Below are 26,857 nucleotides of genomic sequence, written 5' to 3' on the forward strand. Positions count from 1 at the left end.
TAAATAAATAAATAAATTTATAAAAACAATAAAAACAAACAAACAAAAACATTAAAAGCACGTTTATCTTTGTCAGGCCTAGGAGTAAGCTGAAACATCAAACCATAAAATAAGGTGGACAAAGTACAAAAGTACTGAAGACTAAGCAGGAGTGTGGGAGGAAACATGATGATTACAGTTAACGCTGCTGAATGGTACATTTTAAAGCTGCTAAGAGAGCAAATCCTAAGATTTCTCTCCACAGGAAAAAAAAAAACCACTTTTTTTCTTTTTCTTCTTTTAGTATCTATATGAGATGATGGATGTTAACTCATTGTGGTAATCATTTCACAATATACATATATTTTTGGCTGTGCTTGTGGGATCTTAATCCCTGACCAGGGATTGAACCCACGGCCCCGGCAGTGACAGTGTGGAGTCCTAACCACTGGACGGCCAGGGAAGTCCCCATTTCACAATATTTGTAAGTCAAGTCATTATGCTGTACATGTTAAACATGTCAATTATATCTCGATAAAACTATAAAAACGTTTTAAAAAATTAGTTCTAGGAGAGAGAGTATTCCTTAACATCCATGTATTTTAAAACGCTTTGGTCACCTTTCACTTATTTCTAATTTTACTGGAATATGGCGAAAGAAATTTGGCCTGTCAAATCTCTATACATTTTGCTATGGCAAAGTACAATTTTACTTTGTGAATTTTACACAAAAATTTTTATGCAGGGGACATATGTGGTTATATATGTGTCATACATATGTCATTAAAATCAAGTTACTGATTCCCCCTTTTAAACCTAAATTTTAGGTTCAGAGGTTTAATTATGTATTTTTAGCACACTGTCACTTTAACTTTTCTTTATTATTGGTCGACCATTTTTTAAAAGAATACCTTTCCTACAGAGGGAAATTACTGAGCAAATAATGAAATTAACATTTTTGTTTATTTAGTGGATCTACCCTATTTCAAAACACTTGGCAACCATAATTCACCACCTAGGAACTGATGTAATACTTATGACTTAGTGCACACAGATGACTCATATTCAACCTGGCCAATAAACACACAATCACATATATACTCACTTCAAAATTCTTTGCAGTTTTATCAATTTCATTTTCAATGAAATATTTTTAACACTAAAAAGATTACTTTGAGATAAACCCCTTCCCAAACTTGAAATCTTCACAGGCTTCCTTCTTAGCCCAGTTGGCTTTAAACTCATTTGTACAATCCTGTCTCCTGTCTCCTGTCTTCAAAGTAAGATTCAACATGCCCAGTGAAAATCATCCACTTGTACCTAGCACTGGTATTGGTTTTATCTATAATTTTGGGGAAAAGAAGCCTAACCATGTCCCACTACCAAATTAGCATTTTCACAATTTTATGTCCTCCCCCAAAGGCAGTGCACAGAGAACCCCTTCTCTTCCTCTATCTGTGCATTCATGGATTGACTGAAGATTCTCCTGGGGTGGGCAGCCAGTTTTCCAGCCGTCAACAACTGTTCCCCCAGAACTTCAGTCACTGTGAGGTGTGCTGCACTCTCTGGCTTAACCCTCATAAAGATGAATCCACTTAGGGTCATATCCTGGGGACAGAATTTACTAAGGGTAACCCCTATTAGATATCACTTTAGTTTTTTTTTTTTTTTTTCTTTCTCCAGGGAATTTACCTCTATTCTCTGGTCTCTCAGTTCAACTCTCAGCCTATTTTTCAATAACTCTCTGGGATCAGAGGTTTCAGGTCCATGACAATCCACAGAATTAGAATTCATGATAAGGGGCAAAGGCCAGAAAGACTTGTGAACCAAATCTAAAAAACCAATGAGAAGCTACAAATATTACCTCACTAAAAGCATTCTTGTGTGCTTAATTTAGATGGCAAGCACTTAGCCAGGGCAATACCTTCCCACTCAGAGGATTCTCACATTAGGGAACATATCCCAGAGGAAAAAAAGACAATACTACATGAGGGGAGAAAAAAAAAAAAAAACACCTTAAAAATAAAGCTCCTTTATACTGCTTTTGATATATGGGTTAAAAAAAAAAAAAAAAAGCCCATATGCCCTCCATACTGCCCATGCATTCTCAGTCCCTCTGGCTTAAATTTCCAGTTCCACATTCACAGAGAAATATTTTATTCTCAATGAGGAACATTCCTGGGAATCTAAGTCCTAAGGAGTAACCTGTTCATACTAATCCAAATGGAACTCTCAGAACCCTGAGAGATCTTTGCTATCTGACTGTCAGGTCTTTCCTAAATGGTCAAAGAGATGGAAATGTTTGTACTTTTTTGACTATTACTCATATCATTTGTTAGTATTATAAAAAAGCATACACACAAAAAAAACAGGCATAAACCTAAAATTAAAACAGATACACCTAGAATCCCTTTAGACCCTGATCCAAACACAAATATCTTATCATGATGGTTCTAGAAATGAATGTTCTATACTCTTGCCCTGCATTTTTCAGTTCATATCATAGCCATTTCCCTAATTTTTACAAAATCTTCACATATAAGAGAAAGTGCTGTATGAAACTGATTACTAAGTAGCTGCTAGGGAAATCATGTTGGAAAATGATACACTGAAATGCCATTTTCCAGTCGAAGTTCTAATAACTACAGCAATTTTCCAACCTTCTCAACAACAAGCCCACTGGTATCAGCATTCTCATTTATTCTTTATTGGAAAAGAGGTCCACCTCACTGGCAATCACTCCACAGCATATTGCCCATTTAATGGTAATTCTCTCAAAGTCAGGTCGAAGTGCTTTCTGCAAGGAAAAGCGCCAGTAGTTATTACTTTTGTGGGAATGTGTTATAAGGGCCAAGTTTGATTTTTTAACATGGAACTGTTAAGTAAAATATGTGATAGTTTTTCTCTGTTTCTTCCCCAGAACAAATTTCCAGATACACAATAACAGAGAGCTAACTGAAAGCTTTTTCCAGACACATTGTTTTCATAGTAGTTCTTTCCAATACATGTAATCCTGGAGGAATGGAAGGAGGGAAGGAGGAAATGAGGGGCTGAAGGGAGGGAGGAAGGGAAGCAGGGAGGGAGGGAGAGAAGGAGGGAAGGAGGGAGGGATATACTCTGGCTGAAAGATTTCCAAACTAGTTACATTCATAGGGTTTCTCTTCAATATGAGTTGCCCGATGCCTAATAAGTTTAGAACTATTAATAAAAGCTTTCCCACACTGATTACATGTAAAGGGTTTCTCTCCAGTATGTGTTCTTTGATGTACAATAAGCCGAGCACTCAAGCTGAATGTTTTTCCACATTGGTTACATTCATAGGGTTTCTCTCCAGTATGAGTTCTCTGATGTTGAGTAAGGCATGAACTCTGCCTGAAGGATTTCCCACACTGACTGCACTCATAGGGCTTTTCTCCAGTATGAGTTCTCTGATGTACAACAAGAACATAACTCTGGCTGAAGGACTTCCCACACTGATTACATTCATAGGGTTTTTCTCCAGTATGAGTTCTCTGATGCATAACAAGGTGAGAACTGCGGTTGAAAGATTTCCCACACTCATTACATTCGTAGGGTTTCTCTCCAGTATGAGTTCTTTGGTGTGCAACCAGTTGAGAACTCCAGCTGAAGGATTTTCCACACTGATTACATTCAAAGGGTTTTTCTCCTGTGTGACTCCTCTGATGCGCGACAAGTTTGTAACTTTGACTAAAGGACTTTCCACATTGATTGCATTCATAGGGCTTTTCTCCAGTATGAATTCTTTGATGGGCAATAAGCTTATAGCTCTGGATAAATGATTTCCCACATTGATTACATTCGTAGGGCTTCTCTCCAGTATGAGTTCTTTGATGTGCAATAAGTTTGTAGCTCTGCCTGAATGACTTTCCACACTGACTGCATTCATAAGGCTTCTCTCCAGTATGAGTTCTCTGATGCACAACAAGGACATAGCTCTGGCTAAAGGATTTCCCACACTGATTGCATCTATAAGGTTTCTCTCCAGTATGAGTTCTCTGATGGGAAACGAGGTGAGAGCTGCGGCTGAATGATTTCCCACACTCGTTACATTCATAAGGTTTCTCCCCTGTGTGAGTTCTCTGATGTGCAACAAGATGAGAGCTCCAGCTGAAGGATTTTCCACACTGATTACATTCAAAGGGTTTCTCTTCAGAATGATTTCTCATGTTTTGAGCAAGGGATGAACTCTGGGAGGTTTTATTACATTTATACTGACTCTCTTCAACAGGGATTCTCTGTTGTTCATTATGGGATATGCTGTGGTTCAAAACTTGCCCATGTTCCTTAAAATCAAAGGATTTTCCTTGTGCATGTATTTTCTCATGTAGATTTAGGGGTTTATCATGGCTAAAGTGTTGAATACTGTCACTAAATCCATAGGATTTATCTTCTGTTTGCGCTTTTGTAAACTGAAAAAAATGAATGCTCTGGGGGAGGTTTCCACATTCTTTATTTTCACAGAGTTTCTCACTATCATTAATCATCTGGTGAGTGTTTACCATAGAATTATAATGCAATTTTTTAACATGTGAAGCATGTTTATGAAAATGGTTTCTTATGGGTATCATCTGTGGTGAAAGAAGACTGTTATTTGGACCATGCTTCTCCTCAAGGTCATCACTTTTGCAGGCTCTCTCATGACTAATAGCTGTTCTGTGAGTGAATGTCACTTCCTTCAGAAGTCTCTCTTGTTTTTCCTGTTGCTTCTCCAAAAGCTCCTTACAATCCTGAACTTCTTCACATGAAGATAACCAAGGATCATCTCTTGTCAACCTTTCTATCTTCACTCTGTGGGATGGTTCATCACCAAAAATGCTCTGCTTTGATGTTGATTCTCTTCTTCCAAGTGCAGTTGCCGACTCTGGAAGGAAGCAAAATAAAACACCCTAGCCAAAAAAATGTTAGAGCTGGAATAGGGGAATAAAAGCTGACAAGAAAGTATGCAATTATATGTGGATTTGTTTTCAACTATGGATCTATAACATGAATTGAGAAAGCAAAAGGATGGGATGAAGCAGTAAGCAGAGAACTACCATAGTCCAATAGTGTAACAAGGCATTAATATGAAACTATTTCAATCTTAGTGTTGCTGAATAAAAAGACTTTAGATGTCAAATATCTCCATATTCCAAAATAAGATCCCCTATGCAGAATCTACAGAATTGCAAAACAATTTTGCAATCCTTAGCAAAAAAAGAGGGTCCTTTCTACCTTCTTTAGTGCTAGATATATGTTCACTGAAATAGAAATTAGTGTCTACATTTCTAGAAATTTCTGGAGGCATGAAACTTGCTAGCACAGTCTGTGTTAGTAAAACAAGGTCAAACTACTTCGTGAACCAGGAAAAAATAATGGGGGCACTGTTACCCCAGGTTCCCTAAATGCCTTAGGGGCTAATATGGCCCCATGAATTCCTTTAGTTCCAAGTGAGAGAGGATGAAGATTAGCTCATAAACAGAAGCCTTGGTGGCTATTAGGCCAGGCAATATGAAGCACACTTGGAAAAAGTGGTGATGTATAAGTCCACCAGGAGTGGGAGATGGAGAAATATGCAGCATGCCCTATGGGGATTTTTCAAACAAATCTTCTATACCTGTAATGACTCCCAAATGTCTGTTTCTCACCTGAATATGCATGTTGAGAAACTCTTTTCATATTTATCCCCTTGTTCCAACTAGAAGACTGCATCTGGTTTGAAAAGCCAATAGGGAAAGATACAGGACTTTGGGTATTTGGGCTGGGGACAAAAGAAAATCACTGCGGAATTTGGTCCCAGTCCTTGGCCTTTAGGAGCCAAGAAGACTGCATAAGCTCAAACCCAAGAATCTGTACCTTTGCTACCCTACAAATTAAAACTAAATCTTCACTGCGGAATAAAAAGTACAAATGCAATCTATGTGTGGCCAAAATCATTCTGGCCTCTGAATTCCCTAGCTCTTGATCAATGGAAATGAGAAATCATTTCAATACATAGACTTCATTAAAGGGGACTGTACTCTTACCCCAGGAGACTAGATGCCTGCGGTTCTCCAGAATCACATCTCTGTCCAGGGTCCTCCGGGCAGGGTTCAAAGTGCGTTCTTCCTCCTGAGTGAAGTCCACAGTCACTCTATGGAAGTTCACTCCTTCCTAAAACAGGACACACATTCCTGCTCAGTTGGGTATCACTTCCTTCCAATGTTCACAGAGGAAAAGTTTGACAGGTGGAAGAAAGAAAACCTGATGGCCTGGAAATTGTCCTGAGATGATCAACGTTCAAAGGATTCTAGTCAAGGGATACAGATACCTTCTAGGTGAGCCCCTTTGGGTTTTGGATGCTGGACCTATTTATATAACCCCAAAGAAGAACACCAGCTAAGAACTGGCGTAAACTGTTTTCTCTCTTGTTGACCTTAAAGAAAATGCTTATTCTGATTTTTGCATTGGTGAATATAGAATTCCTACTTAGGAATTCCCTCCAAATTCCCGAGAAACTAACAGAAAAGGGTCAGCAAACTTTTTCTCTCAAAGGTCAGAGAGCAAATATTTTAGGCTTGGCAAGCCATACAGTCTCTATCTATTACAACTACTCAGCTCTGCTGCTATAGCAAGAAAGCAGCCACAGAAAATACATGAACAAATGGATGTGGCTGTATTACAATAAAACTTTATTTTCAAAAAACAGGTGACGGGCCAGATTTGGCACACAGGCTTTACTGATGCCTGAGACGGAAAATGAAATGTGGGCCTTAATGAAAGGCAGTATGTACAGGTTTAGAGCACTGGATATGGAAAAGAGACGTGGGTTTTCTTATCTATTAAGAGCCTATGTCTGAATTTTTTAAAAAAAAAATATCTAATCTGATCATCTGTCTATTAATGGTGAGTTTATTCCACTTCTATTTATTAGGCTTAATGATACCCAATTCATTGTGCTGTTGAGTGAATTAATTGTAATGATATATGAAAAGCCATTACCAGAGTTTACTAAAAAAAAACAAAGGCTGGGAATTATTATCAGGATGATTAGGTTTGAGGAGCCTCAAAAAATAAGTGACAGCCAATGAAACCTTTATCCTGAATTCTTAAGTCTTCAGAAAACATTTCTATTTTGTCCACACTATGAGCTGCACCATAGGGCCTGTCATTACTGCCATGTAAAAGGGGTCTCTTGGACTGCCTCCTCTAAGCAGGAAAGAACCTCCTTCTAAGATTTTTGGGCAGGAATTTTGTTCCAAAAAAGTACTGGAGGTGATCTGTCCTTACCCAAAGGCAGCAAAAACCACAGAAGTGCCACTTGCCAAGGCTTTTTAAATAGATGGGGTGTTCTTAAGCTGTGGTTCATGCATAGGACACGAAGCCCCTGAATCCCAAGAAACTCCGTGCAAAATGCTGCTGTACCTTTTTCTAAGTTGTGGCCCATAAATTTCACTAAAATCTCAAAGGTTTTCACAGTTACCCCAAAATGGGATTCAGAAATATCATTTGTTATTTCTCATTATTCGTTTTGTGCCATTTCTTCAGGATTGAAGATCTTACAAGGATGAACTGAGTCAAAGAAAATAATCAGAACCACAATGTTGTTTATAGGTAATAACAATTAGGTAAATATTTTTAAGCAGCAGTTTAAAGAAAAAGAAAGTTCAGCCAGAAGAACCTACAAATATATGTGTTATTCTTTCAGGTCATATTTTTTTTTAAGATCTTAATAAAAACATCGATCTAATACTTAAAAAAAAAGAAAAGAAAAGAAATATCACTTGCAAACTGCCCCGTGTTGAACATGGATCTATACGTACTGTTTTTCAACCTCCAATACATGCTTCCTTTTAATAAACACTCCCCTTCACTGTTTAATGTAGGTCCCTTTAACATCAAACTTCTTCAAATGTTAAATAAATAATACTAGACTAGATTAGCACCCCCCACTGCACCCCAGGCTATATGTTCTCAAAGCTCCAGGAATTTCTATCATAAGACTCACGACGCTTTGTTATCACTTGCATAATGGTCATCTTTGTCACTAGGCTGTAATCCATGAGGGCAGTAACTCCAGAGCTTAGTACAGTGTTGGTGGATCGTATAGATTAATTATATATTTGGTAAATTATTTCAGTAAGTGAATCAACAGTATGTCAGTAGACTCTGTAATATATCAAAATAATCCTGGTTCAAATTCTGACGGAAATCCTTTCCTCTCACCTGAATCTCACAAGGCCCATCAGATACCCATTTGAAAAGGTCCTTCAGCGTGTGGATACTGGCTGTTTCTGAACTTCTATCCCTCTTATTCTATTCTTCCTCTCACCTGTCCCCTACACCCAAGTCCTCAAAATTTCTTCCCAAACCCTTCAACTGTGCCCTTGGGAACTCTTCTTCTATAATAATGAAATCCGGAATTTCCCTGGTGGCGCAGTGGTTAAGAATCCGTCTGCCAATGCAGGGGACATGGGTTCGAGCCCTGGTCCCGGAAGATCCCACATGCTGTGGAGCAACTAAGCCCGTGCGCCACAACTACTGAGCCTGCTCTCTAGAGCCCACGAGCCACAACTACTGACCCCATGCACCACAACTGCTGAAGCCCGCACGCTCTAGGGCCCACGCGCTGCAACTACTGAAGCCCACACACCTAGGGCCCGTGCTCCACAACAATAGAAGCCACCTCAGTGAGAAGCCCGCACACCGCAACTACAGAAAGCCCGCATGCAGCAACAAAGACCCAGCACAGCAAAAAAAAAAAAAAAAAAGAAATCCTACATCTTCACCAAATATTCTCTCTACATCCCTGTGTTAATAGAAACCTACACTTCCCCCCTGAGGACTCCCTCCTCTGAAGTCCTCACAGGCTCAGGGTGGTCGTGCTCTCCCATCCCAGGGGTCTCAGCATCAGAGAGGGAGGAGGGTGTGTGTGCTCCCAGTTACCCTGAAATTCATGCCATTTACCTCACTTCTTGGAGCTTTGTTGTACCAACTTCTTGAACACCACCCATGCCCCCAACCACTGAAGATTTATAATACCCAGGATTTATCCGCTAATTCAAGAACGTGTACTGTCTCGTCTTGCGCAGTCTATAGCATCCACATGTAGAGTTCTCTGGTAATAATATAAAAATAACTGACTTTCATGAAGCACTTACTATGTGGTATCAGGCAGTGTGCTGAGCATGTTGCATAAATTATCACTCACTTAATTCTCACAAGGCCCCTTGTGAGAAAATACCATTAGCAGCAACATTTTTCAGATGAAGAGCTAGAAGGTCGGAGAAATTAACACGTGGGACTAAGGTTAGTGACTGGGATGCAACCTTAAGTTTCCCTAACATCACAGACTATGTTCTCATATGGCCAGCCCAACTCCCAGCCCCTCATTCTTAGTGTGAGACCCCAGATCTTGAAATCACCATGAAGTACTCCACCTCTCAAGTCGCACACCCAGAAGCGCTCACTCTTTCATTACGACATCAGAATTCTCCACTTTACTTGCTTAATCACTCCCTTTACTCCTCTCATTCTCTGCTGGTTTGGGGCCTTTACTAAAATATCTACTATCACTATCCTCCAGTCTGTGTCTTTTCCTTTCTGTTTAGCATCCTCTTTTCTCTTTCCCATCTTCATTATTCAGGTGAGAGCCTGTGGATCACTCACCTTAATCTTTCTATTTGATATATTCAAAAATTCTCCTTCAAATATTACCCTGACCTATGGGGCTTCCACTGAATATACCTGGCTACAAAAACTAAACAAATCTGAATGTCAAATCTGCTCTCCATGGAAAGTAGGTTACGGAATGCCACAGGGAAAGAAAATCCACAAAAGCAGCTGAATAGAGTATTATTAACAGTCACTATCGGGAATCCCTCTGCGCTCTCACTGCCGAGGCCCCGGGTTCAATCCCTGGTTGGGGAACTAAGATCCCACAAGCTGTGTGGCACGGCCAATAAACAGATAAATAAATAAATTTTAAAAACAGTCACTATCTCAGAATGAGCTTTTCGGACTGACCAGCAACCCTATTATACCTCCTGGAGCAGCCTGTCTCTCATAATTCAAATTACTATTTTAAGTCTTCTCTACTCTAGTCAAACATCTCTCCATTCCAAGTCCCACCCCCATGCTCAAAAGATAATTTCGCCTGACTGTTCACAGAGAAAAACACAAGCCTTCAGATAATTCCCTCAACCTCATTTTTCTTATATGAGCCCTTCTTCCTCTAATAGAGTTAGTGCATTCACATATGCTCTGAATTAATTCCCCTGGCACTAATCAAGGACTCTGCTTTATCGCTTTTGTCTTCTTTTTTAAATTATTATTTTTAATTTTTATACAATTTTGAAACGTTACTTTCCATTTACAGTTATTACAACATATTGGCTCTATTCCCCGCGTTGTAGAATACATCCTTGAGCCTATCTTACTCCCAATACTTTGTACCTCTCACTCCTCCACCCCTCTACTGCACCCCCCTACACTGGTAACCACTAGTTCGTTCTCTGTATCTGTGAGTTCTGCTTTATAGTTTTATCTCCTCTCTCTCCTGACCGTTAACTTCTTTTCCTTCACTTACTCTTTCCTGCAACCATTTAAACCGAGCCAAATCCTTTCAAACCTTTAGGGGATAAAAGACAACAACCCTCAACCTCAGATTTCCTTGCAGTTATCACTCTCTTCAATCTTTTATAGAAAACCAACTTTTCGTAAAAAGCTGCCCACTCTTATCTCTATTTCCCCATTTTCTACTCACTTCCCAGCTCACTTCAATGTGGCTTCTGCCACCCACCAGCCATGCACATTTCTCGAGGTGAAGACAGAGGCCCTGTCCAACTCACCTGGGATGCAACGGCCAGTGACCCGGCATCGTCTCTCTCGACCTTGACGATAATCTCCTGAGGAAGGAGACAGTCCTGAGAAGGCAAAGCAGATGAGAAAAAGGAAAATAATCAGGGAGCTAAGCCATGGCTCAAAACTCCCACTGTGAGTTGGCTAGGATTTGACAGGCCATCTGTTTTAACACATCCCACCTACCAAACTTCTGCTCCTTCCCACTGGTAAGCTCAAGCTGAGCATGTGGAGAGAGAGAGGGGACATCTGGAGGAGCAAGAGGCATCAGAAACAGCATGATGTCTTTGTGCATCTTCCAGACCAGCCCAGCTACCAGCTGAACGGAGCTGAGTGACCCCAGACACGATGCAGAAGAAAAGAACTGTCCAGCTTAAATCCCTGCCTGAATTCCTGGATCACGGAATTGTACGGAAATAACACGTAATACAGCAAGACCAAAGAATGATAAAGACAAAGATCAACAAATTAACTTCATAAAATGTTTGGCAAAAAGTGCCACCGATAAAGGCACCACCAATAAGAATCTATGTTGTTAAGATTTCCTCCGAATCAGAAAGAAAGAAAAATAGACAAAGGAAAATGCACAGGCAACTCAACTATGAAGAAATAAAATGGCCAGTGAATATACAAAAAGATGCTCATCTCTTTCAATCAGATAAAATCACATCTCTATTTCTATGACACCTCTATACCTTAGAGACCATTAAATTCACAGCAATAATTCCAATTACAGTTCAACAATTCTAGCCTTCCCACTTTCTATATTTGTACCTTCCTTCTCTGCGTCCCATTATCCTATTTATATTTACTTATCTGCTCAAACCCCTGTATGTAACCAATACCCCAACCACATGGACTGTTTCTTCGGCCTGTTGCTAATGACTCCTGCCCTGGTGGCCCACGGGTCAAGAGCTTCATATACTCCTAGTGGAAGTTTAAGTTGATACAAGCTCCCTGGATTGGCAATATATTTCTTAAAATAACATTTTATTTTGAAATAGTTTAAGACTCACAAGAATTTACAAAAACAGAACAGAGAGAGTTCCTGTGTACCCTTCACCCAGTTTCTCCCAATGATACTATCACACGTAACCACAGTGCATTGTCAAAACCAGGAAACTGATATCAGTTCAACATTTTTAACTCAGGTACCGACTTTATCCAGATTTCATCCATTTTTACATATACTCTTTGCTTTTATTTTTGTTTTTTTAATGGCAATATTTTAAAAATGTAATATCCAGTAAGTCTTCTTGATAGTATTTCCTTAGGAAATAACAGAAAGCACACTTAGGGACTTCCCTGGCAGTCCAGTGGTTAGGACCCAGCACTTTCACTGCCCTGGCACAGGTTCAATCCCGGGTCGGGGAACTAAGATCCTGCAAAACATGCGGAAGGAAGGAAGGAAGGAAGGAAGGAAGGAAGGAGGGAAGGAAGGAAGGAAAGAGAGAAAGAAAAGAAAGAGAGAAAGAAGGAAAGAAAGAACACTTAGATGTATGTACAAGAAATCTCATTAAAGAGTTACATTATCATAGCAAAAATGGGAGTGGAGATTAAGTGTCCATCAGTAAGTGCCTGGTTAAATAAATTATGCTTCATCCAGATAACTGAGTATTATTTAGCAGCCAAGAGAAGAAAAGATAGATTTGCATGGATTAATGCATATAAAGGACAGAAAGATGTCTATAATATATTGTGGAGTGAAAAAATTAAGAACCGTATATAGACCATGAATAAATTTTTATAAAATATAAACATGCCCAGAAAAGTCCGGAAGGACAGTCTCAAAAGCATTAAAAGCAGTTATATTTTGGAAAAGCAGAATTGAGGTGCAGGTTCACAGTCTGTGTTTCAACATGGTATCCATTTTTTAATGACATTTCTTTTCCTTAATTCAATATTTACCAAACAGCAACAAATGTTTCCCTCTTGAAAAAATCACTCTGAAACAAGATAATTTCTTTGTGGCTTCCCGAAGTTTTTTTTTTTTTTTTTTTTCTTCCTGAAGTTTTTACTACTGAGTACAATGACTCATCCTGTCAAATGACATTCTGTTCAAGGACAGGCATACTTTTTTTTTTTTTTTTTGGCCTCGTCATGGCTTGCAGGATCTTAGTTCCCCAACCAGGGATTGAACCCACGCCCTCAGCAGTGAAGGTACAGTCCTAACCACTGGACTGCCAGGGAATTCCCCCGGCATACCTCATTTCATTGCACTTTACTGCGCTTCACAGATACCAAGTCTATTGGCGCCATGTTCCCAATAGCATTTGCCCACTTCATGTCTATGTGTCACAGTTTGCTAATTCTCAAAATATTTCAAACTTCTGCATTATTATTATACTTGTCATGGTGATCTGTAATCAGTGATCTTTGATGTTACTATTGTAATTGTTTTGAGGTGTCACAAACTGTGTCCAAATAAGAGGGCAAATTTAACCCATAAATGTTGTGTATATTCTGACTCCTCCACTGACCAGCCCTCCGTCTCTCTCCCTCTCCTCAGGACTCCTCATTCCCTGAGACACAACAATATTTAATTAGGCCAGTTAATAACCCTACAATGGCCTCTAAGTGGTCAAGTGAAAAGAAGAGTCATACATACATCTCTCACTTTAAATCAAAAGCCAGAAAGGATTAAGCTTAGTGAGGAAGGCAGGTCGAAAGCTGAGACGCGCTGAAAGCTAGGCCTCTTGCGCCAAACAGTCAGCCAAGGTGTGAATGCAAAGGAAAAGTTCTTGAAGGAAATGAAAAGTGCTACTCCAGTGAACACGCGAATGACAAGAAAGAGAAACAGTTTTATTGCTGATATGGAGAAAGTGTGAGTGAACTGGACAGAAGATCAAACCAACCACAACGTTCCCTTAAGCCAAAGCCTCCTCCAGAGCAAGGCCCTAACTCTCTTGAATTCTGTGAAGGCTGAGAGAGGTGAGGAAGCTGCAGAAGAGAAGTCTGAAGCCAGCAGAGGTTGGTTCCTGAGGTTTAAGGAAAGAAGCCGCCTCCGTAACATAAAGGTGCAAAGTGAAGCAGCAAGTGCTGATGGAGAAGCTGCAGCAAGTTACCCAGAAGATCTAGCTAAGAAATTCATGAAGGAGGCTACACTAAACAACGGATTTTCAATGTTTCAATGTACACAAAACAGCCTTAGGTTGGAAGAAGATGCCATCTAGGACTTTCATAGCTAGAGAGGAAAAGTCAATGCCTGGATTCAGAGCTTCAAAGGACAGACTGACTCTCTGGTTATGGGCTAAGGCAGCTGGTGACTAAGTTAAAGCCAATGCTCATTTACCATTCTGAAAATCGTAGGGCCCTTAAGAATTATGTTAAGTCTACTCTACTTGTGCTCTATAAATGGAAGAACAAAGCTTGGATGACAGCACATCTGTTTACAACATAGTTTACCAAATAGTTTAAGCCCGCTGTTGAGACCTATTGCTCAGAAGAAAAGATTCTTTTCAAAATGTTACTGCTGGGCTTCCCTGGTGGCGCAGTGGTTGAGAGTCCGCCTGCCGATGCAGGGCACATGGGTTCGTGCCCCGGTCTGGGAAGATCCCACATGCCGCGGAGCGGCTGGGCCCGTGAGCCATGGCCGCTGAGCCTGCGCGTCCGGAGCCTGTGCTCCGCAACGGGCGAGGCCACGGCAGTGAGAGGCCCGCGTACCGCAAAAAAAAAAAAAAAAAAAAAAAAAAAAAATTACGGCTCACCTGAGAGCTCTGATGGAGATGTACGATGAGATTAATGTTTTGATGCCTGCTAGCACAACATCCATTCTGCAGCCCATGAAGCAAGGAATCATTTCAACTGTCAAGTCTTATTATTTGAGAAATGCATTTCATAAGGTTATAGCTGCCATAGATAGTGATTCCTCTGGTGGATCTGGAGAAAGTCAATTGAAAACATCCTGGGAAGGATTCACCGTTCCAGATGCCATTAAGAACATTCGTGATTCATGGGAAGAGGTCAAAATACCAACATTAACAGGAGTTAATGTTAACAGGAGTTCCTGCTAATTAACAGGAGTTTGGATGAAGCTGATTCTAGCCCTCATGGATGACTTTGAGGGGTTCAAGATTTCAGTGGAAGAAGTAACCACAGATGAAGTGAAAACAGCAAGAGAACTAGAATTAGAAGTGGAGCTGGAAGATGTGACTGCATTGCTGCAATCTCATGGAAAAACTTTAATGAATGAGGAGTTGTTTCTTATGGATGAGGAGAGGAAGTGGTTTCCTGAGTTGGAATCTATTCCCAGTGAAGATGCTGAGAATATTGCTGAAATGACAACAAAGGATTTAGAATATGACATAAACGTAGTTGATAAAGCAGCAGCGGGGTTTGAGAGAATTGACTCCAATTTTGAAGGAAGTTCTACTGTGGGTAAATGCTACTAAACAGCACTCCATGCCACGGAAATACTGTTTGAGAAAGAAAGAGTCAATGGATGAGGCAAACTTCATCGTTGTCTTATTTTAAGAAATTGCCACAGCTCCCCAAACCTTCAGCGCCCACCACCTTGATCAATCAGCAGCCACAAGCAGTGAGGCAGGACCCTCCAGCAGCAACAAGATATGACTTGTTGAAGGCTCAGATGATGGTTAGCATTTTTTTAGCAATAAGTATTTTTAAATTAAGCTATGTACATTTTTTAGACATAATGCTCTGGCACACTTAAGAGACAACAGTATAGCGTGAACGTAACTTTTACACGCACTGAGAAACCAAAAAATTCACATGACTCGCTTTATTTCGATATTCACTTTACTGCGGTGGTCTGGAACCGAACCCGCAGTATCTCCAGCGTATGCCTGTGTACTTTGTTCCTTCTTAAATCTTCAAACACTGAGAAATAAGTACAGTTGACCCGTGAACAACATGGGTTTGAACTGCCCGGGTCCACTTATATGTGAATTTCTTTCAATAAGTACGAACAGTACCACCCAACCCTTGGTTGGTTGAATCCATGAATGTGTAACCACATCTGAGGATGTTGGTATACATGGAGACTCCTGGAACCAATCCCTCTCGGATATCGAGGGATGATTTTACTGTTGATTCTTGATTATAACTCAGTTATCATTCAGTCTCAATCATAAACTAAAAGGAGATAAACTACTGTACTTTTCACAGGTGTGCCAATTTCCCTCCCTTATCAACCTAGATAAAATTTCACCATTGCATTGGGAAGGGTCATGAAAAGTAGCTAGCTTAAAGTCAGAAAAGGATTTCTCCAAGCCTAAAAACACCTCTCTATAATTCCTGGGCAGGTACTAAGGGTAACGCTGAGTATTTAATGAACTGGAGTTGTTGCAATGTAAAGGTGGCCCAATGTGAAAGCTTAACTGCTAATTACCTGCATTACTGTTGAGTACAAATGCCAGGATGGTTAAACTGCCTTAACATGGCTGCCTGGGCATTACAAAATAGCTCCAAAGGCCAAGGAACAAAAACATACAAATCTAACTCACAAGGCTAAAATAACAACAACAAAACTACAGATAGCCCCAAGGAGCCACAAGTTTTGACCCCAAACTGCTAACGGACTCAAATATCATGGAAACTCGGCTACTAAGAGAAATCGCATTCTTAATGTGTGACAACACCAAAGCTGTCTTTTCTTGCTACAAAAGTGGCAGACGTTGAATTCTAACAACTTAAGGGCCAGAAGTTAACTCATCCTATAATCTAAAACTACCTGGGAAATGAGAAGTTTCTCAAGAAAGGAAAACCTAGAAACACTGGACTGTATTTTAAATTATTATGTAATCTTTCACGTTTTTTGTTTGTTTTTAACATTTAAGACCAGTTAAGAAACAAAGCCAAGAACTGAAAGACTTCATGTTTCTAACTCAGGAGGTGCTAGTAAAGACAAAACCCCAAAATGCTCCTGATCTGCCACAACTGCTGAAACAAGTTTACTTGGGGAATATGGAGGCACCTTCTCTTTAATCAAAACTGTTTTCAACATCTTATGATTTAAAAGTTTTCACAAGGAAAACAAAAGGGAGATCACTTCTGCTCACGGTCTTCTCTGCACCAAATGTCCTTCCCTGCCACCAGCCCATAAGTCAATTCCGCCACTTTGCTTTCATTTCTTTGCATCACACATATATTTATACCTTTTTAAAAAAATCCAACTTCCACTAGAGTGGGTTCCATAAGAGCTGAGCTCTCCTCTCTCCTATTTACCATGGTTTCATTGTGCTTCAATCAGCACAGTCATCACTCGGTGTCCTGGGGGGGTGGGGTGGTTCCAGGACCCCCACTGATACCAAAATCCACTGATGCTCAAGTCCCTTATATAAAAATGGCGCAGTACTTGCATATAACCAACGTACATCCTCCCGTCTACTTTAAATCATCTCTAGATTACTTATAATACCCCATTCAATGTCAGTGCTATGTAAATGCCATGCAAACGTGATGGAAAGAGTTGCCAGGCAAGCAACAAATTCAAGTTTTGTTTCTTGGAACTTTTTGGAATTAAAAAAAAATTTTTTTGATCCTGGGTTGGTTGAATCTGCAGAACCCTAGGATATGGAGGACCGACTGTACTGACACATGGTAGCCACTTCATAAACGTGTGTTGACAGTAAAACAACCACACGGAATGTGCTACCTGAGCCTTCACACTGTCCTTTGGTCCCCAAAGGCACCAAGTCTTTGCTGAGTTCAAGTCCCTCCTCTGGTTAGAAGAAACCTCTGTTGGGCGCCCTTTCTTCTCAGAAAAAGCATCAGCCTCCAGAACCTACCCCCAACTTACTCTCTCAAACTAAATGCTCAAAAACCATGTTGTCGGGACTTCGCTGGCAGTCCACTGGTTAAGACTCCAACGCTCCCAATGCAGGAGGCCTGGGTTCGATCCCTGGTCAGGGAACTAGAATCCTGCATGCTGCACAGTGCGGCCAAAGAAACAAAACAACCGTGTTGTCTCAAAAGTATGTACACACATACACACACACACACACACACACACACACACACACACCCCTACACCCACCCACTCCTTCTATCCACTTCGGATTACCAACCATTTTAGGAATGTCTCCTGTATTTACATCTTAGCTCCTGCGGTTTCCTTCAGATAATACCTATCATTTGCTAGTGTGTTTAACAACACACAGAGTACTTCAACACAGACTATCTCACACAATTATTTTATTTATTTATTTTTTTTGCGGTACGCGGGCCTCTCACTGCTGTGGCCTCTCCCATTGCGGAGCCGAGCAGGCTCAGCGGCCGCGGCTCACGGGCCCAGCCGCTCCGCAGCATGTGGGATCCTCCCGGACCGGGGCATGAACCCATGTCCCCCACATCGGCAGGCAGACTCTGAACCACTGCGCCGCCAGGGAAGCCCTAAACTCTTTTGAAGAAGGGAGTGACATGTCAATTTTACCCACACAGAAATAAATGGTAATAAAGTTTCGTAAACTCATTGAAGTCCACGGAGTTCACCAGAGATGGTCCAAACACTGATTGCCTGATGTGAACTCCTCCCCTTTCCATGGCCCCATCGCTCAAAATCTGATCATTCAAGCTCCAGAGCAAATGCCACCTCTTCCATGAAGCGTTCCCAGATAGCACAAAGTCTTGTCTCTTCTTCCCTTAGTTTCTTAGCTGTTTTTATTGGACCCTAACTGTACCAGTAAAATCATTCTCCTCCAATTAATTCCATGTCTATATACCTGGGTCATGAATCCTAAACTGTAAAGAACTGTGTATTTTTCACCTTTGTATTCTCCTCAGTACTGACCAGGAGCACAACGTGAGTGGTCTGAATGTGACAAGGCTAGAGATAAGCGCACGGTTTTGGATATATAACTGGAATGAAAAGCCTTTACTCCCACTTCTGTGTGCTCTGGAGCATTTTTATTTTTATTCTTTTTCACTATTTACAATTTATTTTATTCTACAACTTTATTGAGGTATACCTGACAAATAAAAATTGTACATAGTTACGAGTTTTTTCATGTGGTCAGAACACTTAAGATCAGCTCTCAGCAAATTTCGAGGACACAATACAATATTGTTAACTTTAGTTACCATGCTGTACATTAGATTCCCCAGGACTTACTCATCCCACGTAACTGACCCTTTGCAACATCTAACCAACATCTTCCCATTTCCCCCACTGCCTGGCAACCACCACTGTACCCTCTGCTTCTACGAGTTGGACTCTTGTAGGTTCCACACATAAGTGAGGTCAGGCAGTATTTGCCTTTCTGGGTCTGGCTTATTTCACTTAGTATAACGTCCTTCTGGAGCATCTTAAAAAGTCTCCCTTTTGTTCAACAATCACCTCTCCATGTAATGAAGAAACGGTTTCCGTTTTCTTTGTGTACTTTACAGAATTGGAATAGGAATTAGCCTGTTGACTTGCACGTGGAGAAGAGTTACAGGCAAGAGATAATAACCGTTCTCTCTGCGACATGAGTGGAAACACGTGTGACCCAGGGCCGAGGAAGAGAGACAAGCACAGCCCTCATGGAGTGGCCCGTCCCCTTCACAGTGAACCCTTGCTCAAATCAGTCCTAGGACTATTTGCTACTGGCTCTCCTGTAAACAGAGTTGACCAAACATACCTAACTCAGGGGGCGGGGGGTGGTTCTTGGGGGAAAAAAAGCTTCCAGTCAAATCACAGAATGATTACTGAACTCAATTCTCCAAGCTTTGTATTTGGGAAACTCCTACATCTGTGAGGAGGTTCAGGATATTAACTCTAATAGGCATCGCACTAGGAGAATCTCCCTCCTTGGTGTGTTAATTTCTTTTATGGCCCACAGGAGATGTAGGGCAGAGTTCACATTTCAGCTCAAGGGAAGTGATGTACAGGGTCCATTTGGAGGGCACAGAGTGTCTTAATTACTAATTTGAGAGGGAGTAAAAGCAACCCCTATTCAAACCAAAGCTGAAGGTTCCCCTGCCTGATTTTCTCAGAGACCCTCCTGAGCGGAGGGTCTCGCTAGTTCTCATGCACAAGAAAATTCTCTCTCCCATCCCACACCGTTATCTATGAAAATTCTCAACTTTCCTCAGATGGACAGAACAGACCCTCCAGCACGGGGTCACCAACTCATCAACAACCTGCCCGGCTCTGATGTTGAAACTGACAGGGAACAGGCGAGGCTCCGCCACCACCTTGACCGGACCCTGAAGGCAGGCAGGGTTCAGAGTCGCCTCAAGGCCGAGTTACCTCCAGGTATGTAAGTCACTGAAACCTCTCAGGTGATGTCCCAATACAGTCTCTCCTTGAGTGTCCCTCATTCAGAGCCAAGACTTGGGCTCCCTGGTTGTCTCTCCCTGCCAGGGCTCTCCTGACCGTCTCCAGGCCCAAAGCACCCGTGCGTCTTCTGATAGCGATTAAAATGAACTAGAGGCCGTTCAGAGTTGAGAAGTGTGGAAGCCAGCCTCCAAGGTGGCCCCCGGTGACCGCCGCGCCTCCTGGTATTCACAGCCTTATGTAGTCCTTGCCCACCTGGTACCAGGGTAGGTCTGTGCGACCAACAGACTACAGAGGAAGCGATGGTGTGTCACTCTGAGATCAAATGATAAAAGACACGGTGGCTTCCATCTTGGCTGTGTGCAAGCTCCCGCTCCCCTCCCCCCCTTCCTCCCTCTCTCTCTCTCTCTCTCTCTCTCTCTCTCTCTCTCTCTCTCTCTCTCTCTCTCGTCTCTCTCAGATCATTTGCTCTGCGAGAAACCAGCTGCTGTGTTGTGAGCAGCCCCGGGGAGAGGTCTGCGTGGTGTGGGACTGAGGCCTCTCGCCAACAGCCACATGAGTGAGCTTGCAAGTGGATCCCCTACCCACGCAAGCCTTCCAGAGGCAGCAGCCCCAGCCAGCAACTCACTGCAGCCGCACCAGGGACCCCGAGTGCCAGAAACACCCCGATACGCTGCTCCCAGATTCCTGACCCTCAGGTACTGTGTGAGATAAAAAATGTTGGTTGCTTTAAGCTGCTAAGTTTGAGAGATGCAACCGGAGATAACTAATACAAGAAGGAAGATGTTTTTGCTTTTTCTATCTATGTAGCCTTTCTGTCTGTGAGAGCCTATCTTTCTCCCCAGCACCTCACACAGGGCCTTACCTTGGTTAGTCCATCAATAAATATTTGATGAAAGTAAAAATCATCATGAGTAGATTGCTAATTCAGTTGTATAACAGAAGGAGATGGTGAAAGGACCGTTAGGATTCCCAGAAAACACTTGAAGTTACTGGCTTAAAGTACAATACCAATGGTCACAGCAAAACTCATTTTACCTGTACTTTTGATAAAAATGTGAATGCAAATTTATGTAAATTTATATTTGCCTAACCTCTCTCTGAAACTCTTGTGTACGTGTACAAGGAATCATTTACATAATCAAAAACATTTATAGCAGTGCTGCCTATAACAGCAACAAACTGAACACTAAATACCCATTAACAGTAAACTCATAAAACCTGTGGCATATTTAGAAGTTGAGATCTGGGCACTAGGGGTGCACACTGGTATCAGAACGTCACTGCTCTCAGGCCCTCACAGTGGACAGAGACAGGGAATACATATGTGTATATCTGTGTGTACACACACACACACACACACACACACACAGGCACACAACGTCTGTACGTATTTCTACATCTACATATACCAGGAGCCACCCCAATACCTCCAATTCCACTGATCACCACCAAGTTCATTCCAAAGTCCTCTCTTTCCACAGCTGACGGCGAGAACCCTGCCTCCCACTGACTGATAGGGACAGAGTAAAGGGACAAAGTAGGTAATTAAACAGTTAATGCCACTAGGGGATTGTAGCTAAAGAAAGAAGTATGGGAGACCCCTGTAAGTTAATGATCACTCAAGAAAACAGGTTTGCTTAACCACAAAACCAAGCGGCCTCGCTTAGCAACAGAAGCATGAGACATGCCCCCAAACAATAAAACAATGGTGGCATAGACCCACATCCTGCCCAGTGAGCTCAGTAAGTTAATGATTCCTAGGACATGCTCCTCTGTGTGCACTAAAAACAAAAATATGAGGGAAAGGTGGCATTATACTAAAACCTGAGATGATTTACTATTTTTAGCATATGTACCGCCTTTTTGCTCATTTCCACTGCGCCGTGACAGACCCGGCTTGACCATGTAGGGACAAGAAAACTCCCCTGCCCGACAGGGAGGAAGAACTGATGATGGAAGCATGAGATCTACTCAAGAACGAGGAAGAAGGTGGTCTTTTCCCCCTCCCCACTCTTCCTTTGATTATAAAACTGTAGCCCACTAAATTTGGGGGGCACGGCACCCTCTTGCCTGCCCACCTGCAAGCCTCACAAGCGTCCTGTTCTAATAAATCACTCCTCATCTCTTATTTGCCTCTCGCTGAATTCTTTCTGCGCTGAGACATAAAGAACTGGAGCTCCAAGAAGCCCCCACAAAACGCCACCTAGCGGTTTCACCATGACCCTTATTTGATTTGTTTATCTGACTGACCCCCCTGTAAGTAACTAATCTCCCATTTCCACCGCCACTGCCTCTCCTGCACAGTTCTCCTCGGCCCACCTGGGCTCTGCTGCCCCACACGGGGCCGGCCTCTGCCAAGGGGCCCTCGTCACCCTGCCTGGGCTCTGGCTCTGCAGGCCAGGTGGCCTCTTCTCAGGGACTCACTCTCGAGTCACTTGGCCTTGGACTCCGTGTGGATGCCCTCGTCTGAGCTGATACTCCACGTCGAGTCACTCTCACATGCAGATGCCCTCAACCTGCTCAGCCTGTGATACGCCACACCAGGATGCACCCCACCTCCAACACGGGTGCCCGCCTCACCCGGCTCTGGCTCGGACACCCTAAGCTGGACCACCTCTTGCGTGGACACCCTCACTGCACTTGGGCTGCCCACAGCGGGGCATCCCCTCTCTGGATGCTCTTCTCACCTGCGCTGACCCTGTCACCCCAAACCAGAACCTCCTCCTCCGTGTGGACACTCACCTCACCCCACTGGGTCACTGACACCCTCACACATGGATGCCCTCATCACCCTGATGAGGCTGTGCCGCCCCACAGCAGGCAGCCCTCCCTCAACTGCAGACGCCTACCTGGCTCTGCCCCACCTAATAGCTTCAGGATTGAACTGTCCAGGAAGGGAAAGGTGAAATTCTAATTTAACATCTTTAAGAAATGAAATGTTCTCAAAGAAAATGCTTTAAATCATTAATTTCCTAACCTTAAAATGTGTTGTACAGAAGTACAAAAGTATAGATAAGTAACTAAAAACATAAAGTCACTGGGAACATAACTTACAGATAATCTTTGTTAACTGATATACTATAATGTATTTTCTATGCACACGCAAACTACATCCCTTTTTTAATCATTTCAAAATGCTATTTACTTAATGTAGATCATAAATATCTTTTTATCCTATCAATGGCTACAGTGAATTCCATTTCATGGTCTTTTACTAGAACTCATTTAACTCTCCTCTTGCATTGCACGTTCACAAACATTCTTTCCAATTGCTTATTCTCAAGCAAAGCTGTGAGTCGCTGGCTAAGGGCTTTGGATACAGGATGCCAAATTCCTTCCAGAAAGAGTTATTTGGGCTAAGAGGGTGAGGAAATGCAGGGAGCCCCATAAAATGTATAGTGTGTGTCAGAAGCCTGCTGATCGGGAGGGACCAGAAGTCCCCAAAACACTGCAAAGAGAGCTGGACAGTGTCCCAAACCCAGGGGATCAGGCTGTGCGGCATGGGTGGGGACAAGCTCTGGGTCTCCCAAGGGAAGGGAAGCTCCACTCACCTGCGCGCTGGCCTTCAGGGGTCCCGGGGGCTTCTCATCCCGCTCTTCCATGCTCTCCTCCAGGCACGGGCAGGGGCCTGAGGTCCCGAGCTGCAAGGGGAGAAGCCCTGAGTACAGCATCTTCGTGCAGGTCCACTGTGGCTCCCCCCTCCCTGGATTAGTCTCTGCTTCCGGGATGCAGTACCCATGGCAACTGTGCTTCTAGAGGCTCCTGCCCAGATAGATTCCTGCCTGAACAGCTGTGCTCGCACCTAGAGTCCCTCAGTTCCTCTCCCAGGCCAAGGCTCTGCAGCTCTAGCCTGCAGCTCCTCCACTGTCTGGGGCCTCTGGACCACCTACCTGGAAGCCCACCACATGCCCAAGTGCGGCCTTCCATCCATCACCAAAACCTGCAGCACGAATCAGTCCCTCTCTATCCCACTGGACCCTGGGACCCCTACATACACCCAGCACATCAAGGACCCCCTGGTGTGCACCCACTACCCCCAACCTGAATCTGCAGCCCCAGATCAGCACCTCCTCCTCAGGCAAACAGCAGGGCTCTGGGCTTGACGGCTCAAACTCCGTGCGTGACTAATTGCGTGAAGCTCATGATGTAGCCCCGCCCCTCCCAGGAACCACTGACAAGCCTGACCCTCCAGCACCTGTCGGGTGGATTGCCTCTCACTTCCTGCTCAAACAGCCAAGTGTAAGCACAGAGCTCAGCTGCACCCAGGACCTGGTCCCTCAACCACTCTAGGGTGGGCGGGCTCCTACCAGAAGAGCGCCAGTCCAGATTCTCCCCTACCCCAAATCTTCCTGGGCCCCGAATTTGTAATTCTGACCTGGCTCCTCCACCAACTTGGGTGTCCTCAGGCCTGAGTCAGAAACAAAGCCGGCATGGGACCGGGGGCTGCCCGACAAACACCAGCACCTACCAGCCCCTCCTAGGCCCCGAATGTGGACCTCAGTTGTCTTTGTACCAACTCGATGGTTCTGGGTCGGAGACTAGAACAGCAAATCCCCCACCTCCGCACGCCATCCCTGCCCCACCTCTCCCTCTTACCCACCCCTCAGCCCCACTGGATTCTCACTCAAACAGTATAGGGTGAGTTCACAATGCAGCTGTACCCTGAACCTGCACCCAAACTGCTTCCCCCACCAACCTCCCCAGGCCCCTACTTGAGTCGCACCTGCCCAGATTCCTCCCAAACATCTTCCTGGGCACCTGCAGCTCAGGGAGATCCTGTCTCTCCACCAACCTGGGCATCATCAGGCTGTGAGTGGGATGCCAGGGGCACAAAGACCCCAGCGCCCTCTAATACCCACCTCCAGCTCCTCCTTTCTCACCCAAGTACCTGCTCATGTGCACAGAAGGCACCTGGCACAGCCCTACCCCTCTGCAGCCCAGAATCTGCAGCTACTCCCTCCACCCACCTGGACATCCTCAGGCAGTACCAGGGTCCTAGGACTGCCCATGCGCCCATTCTGCCCAAATACCAGTGCATGTGCAGAGCGCGGCCTTGGCCCTCCCAAGTTCAGAACCCAAAGCTCCAAACTGGGGCCCTCAGGCCTCTACTCCAGCAGCCACTGCACAGGGGCCACCCATCAAGGTTCCCTCCTCCTGCTGGCATACCCACGCACGCAGTGCAGGCTCACACCCAGAATCTGCGTCCAGGACCTGGGCCCTCGGCCAGCCCGGGGCACTGTGCAAGTTCCCGCTCCTGAGACGAGAAGCTGCATTTCCCAATCTGTTCCTCAACCTCCCTGGGCTACCTCAAGTTCCCACCAGCCCCTGTGAGGGTTCTCAGGTCCCCAGCCTCACTGCCTGCTTACCGCCATTGCTTCAGAACACCCAAACAGTAACTGGAGCAAAGAACTCCAGAATCAGGCCTAGGACATGGGCACTCACCAGCCTGGGGGTTCTCAAACTCACGACAGAGCAGCTCCCATGGGAACCGGGTCCTTTTGCTTCCTCCAACCCAAATGTCAACCCCTCGGTGCCGCCTAGCACACCGCCCCTTCCAGGTCCAAATCTGCAGCCCAGACTCTGTTCCTCTACCACCTGGAGCATTCTCACGCCTGCAAGCCAGGCAGCCCGAGCAAAGGTCCTGGGGACACCTGCTTCATAATCATGCTGGCAGCATCCCACTTCCTTCCCAAACAGCTGTCAATCTGATGGCAGCGGCTGCAGCTTGCCATTCCTGGGCTCCGAATCTGTACCTGCCACCCAGTGTCTTCAGCAAACTTGAATGTCCTAGGACTCTGCGCTATCCAACGTGGGTCCCAGGATCACTGGTCCAAGTTCCTGCTTTCCATTCAGACATCTCCAACATGTGTAGGAAGCCCTCTGCTTAGAACCTGCCTCTAGGCTCTGGTCTCTCCGTCAAGCTAGGAGTCTGCATTCCATCAGCCAGTCTCACGGCGGGGGTCGGGGGGGGCAGGGGGGGTCGCTGAAGTAGCGCTGCCTCTCCTAAAACAAGAAACTGCAACTCCCACTTAGTCTGTCCACTACCCAGGGCGCCCCCAGGTCTGCAAAAAGAGTGGTGTCTCCTCCAGGGCCCTAGAGTCAACTACCCAGAATCTCACCTCCCATCTCGTGTTTCCTGCTCAAACACCTGCTCAAGAGTATAGGAATAATGACAGAGCCCCTCTCCTCCGAGAACCAGAATCTGCAACTGGGCACATCATCACCCAGTCGTTCTCAGCTCCTCCAGCCTTGGATGAGGGAGAGGAGGGGTTCTCAGGATCTTCCCCCACACCCGTGCATATAGCCTGTCTTCCACCAACCTGGGCTTCCCCAGAGCATCCTAAGAGCAACACCCGACCAGGTACCCGCACACGTGCGCAGAGCACAGTCCCGTGATCTGCAGCTGCCCTAGCATCACCACCAACTTCTGTGACCCGAAGCTGAAGCACCGCCCACGCAGGTCCCAGATCGCCCACCCACACTCGCCATCCCAGCGGCCCGCCTAGACCCTGCGCATGCGCGCACGGGACACCGGCGTTGCCCCGCCCCTCACCAACCTGGGCGTCCACCGGGTCGAGGACCAGGCAGGGCCTGTCCCAGCCTCAGTGCCCAGCACGGCTCTACGGCAAGACGAGCTCGGTTAAGCAACTCTCTGCCCTGATGCTGCACACGACAGACTCGGGTTAAGCTACTTCTGTCCCCTCCCCTAGTCGGCATCCGCAGGGCCACTGGGCTTAACCTCCGAAGGGCCGAGGTGCGCGGTGACAAAAAACGTCCGCGCGCGGGACAATGGCTGCGCTTCTGGCCGAACCCGGAAGTACG

General features: G+C 44.3%; 1 protein-coding gene across 3 annotated transcripts; it reads right to left on the reverse strand.

The window, feature by feature from the left end:
- Positions 1-26,857, reverse strand: ZNF180 (zinc finger protein 180). 3 transcript variants are annotated; one of them, XM_033430774.2, is made up of 6 exons: positions 26,593-26,857; positions 25,789-26,051; positions 23,587-23,676; positions 10,806-10,880; positions 6,003-6,129; positions 1-4,861 (listed from the first exon to the last, which is right to left on the reverse strand). In XM_033430774.2, the coding sequence occupies exons 3-6, from the start codon at positions 23,635-23,637 to the stop codon at positions 3,117-3,119; spliced, it is 1,998 nt and encodes a 665-aa protein (XP_033286665.2). In that variant the 5' UTR covers positions 23,638-23,676; positions 25,789-26,051; positions 26,593-26,857; the 3' UTR covers positions 1-3,116. The 3 variants fall into 3 exon arrangements, with proteins under 3 accessions (XP_033286665.2, XP_012388920.2, XP_033286666.2); XM_012533466.3 differs by lacking the exon at positions 25,789-26,051; XM_033430775.2 differs by lacking the exons at positions 10,806-10,880; positions 25,789-26,051.

This window comes from Orcinus orca, chromosome 20, assembly GCF_937001465.1.
Source record: "Orcinus orca chromosome 20, mOrcOrc1.1, whole genome shotgun sequence".
Classification (NCBI taxonomy): Eukaryota; Metazoa; Chordata; class Mammalia; order Artiodactyla; family Delphinidae; genus Orcinus; species Orcinus orca.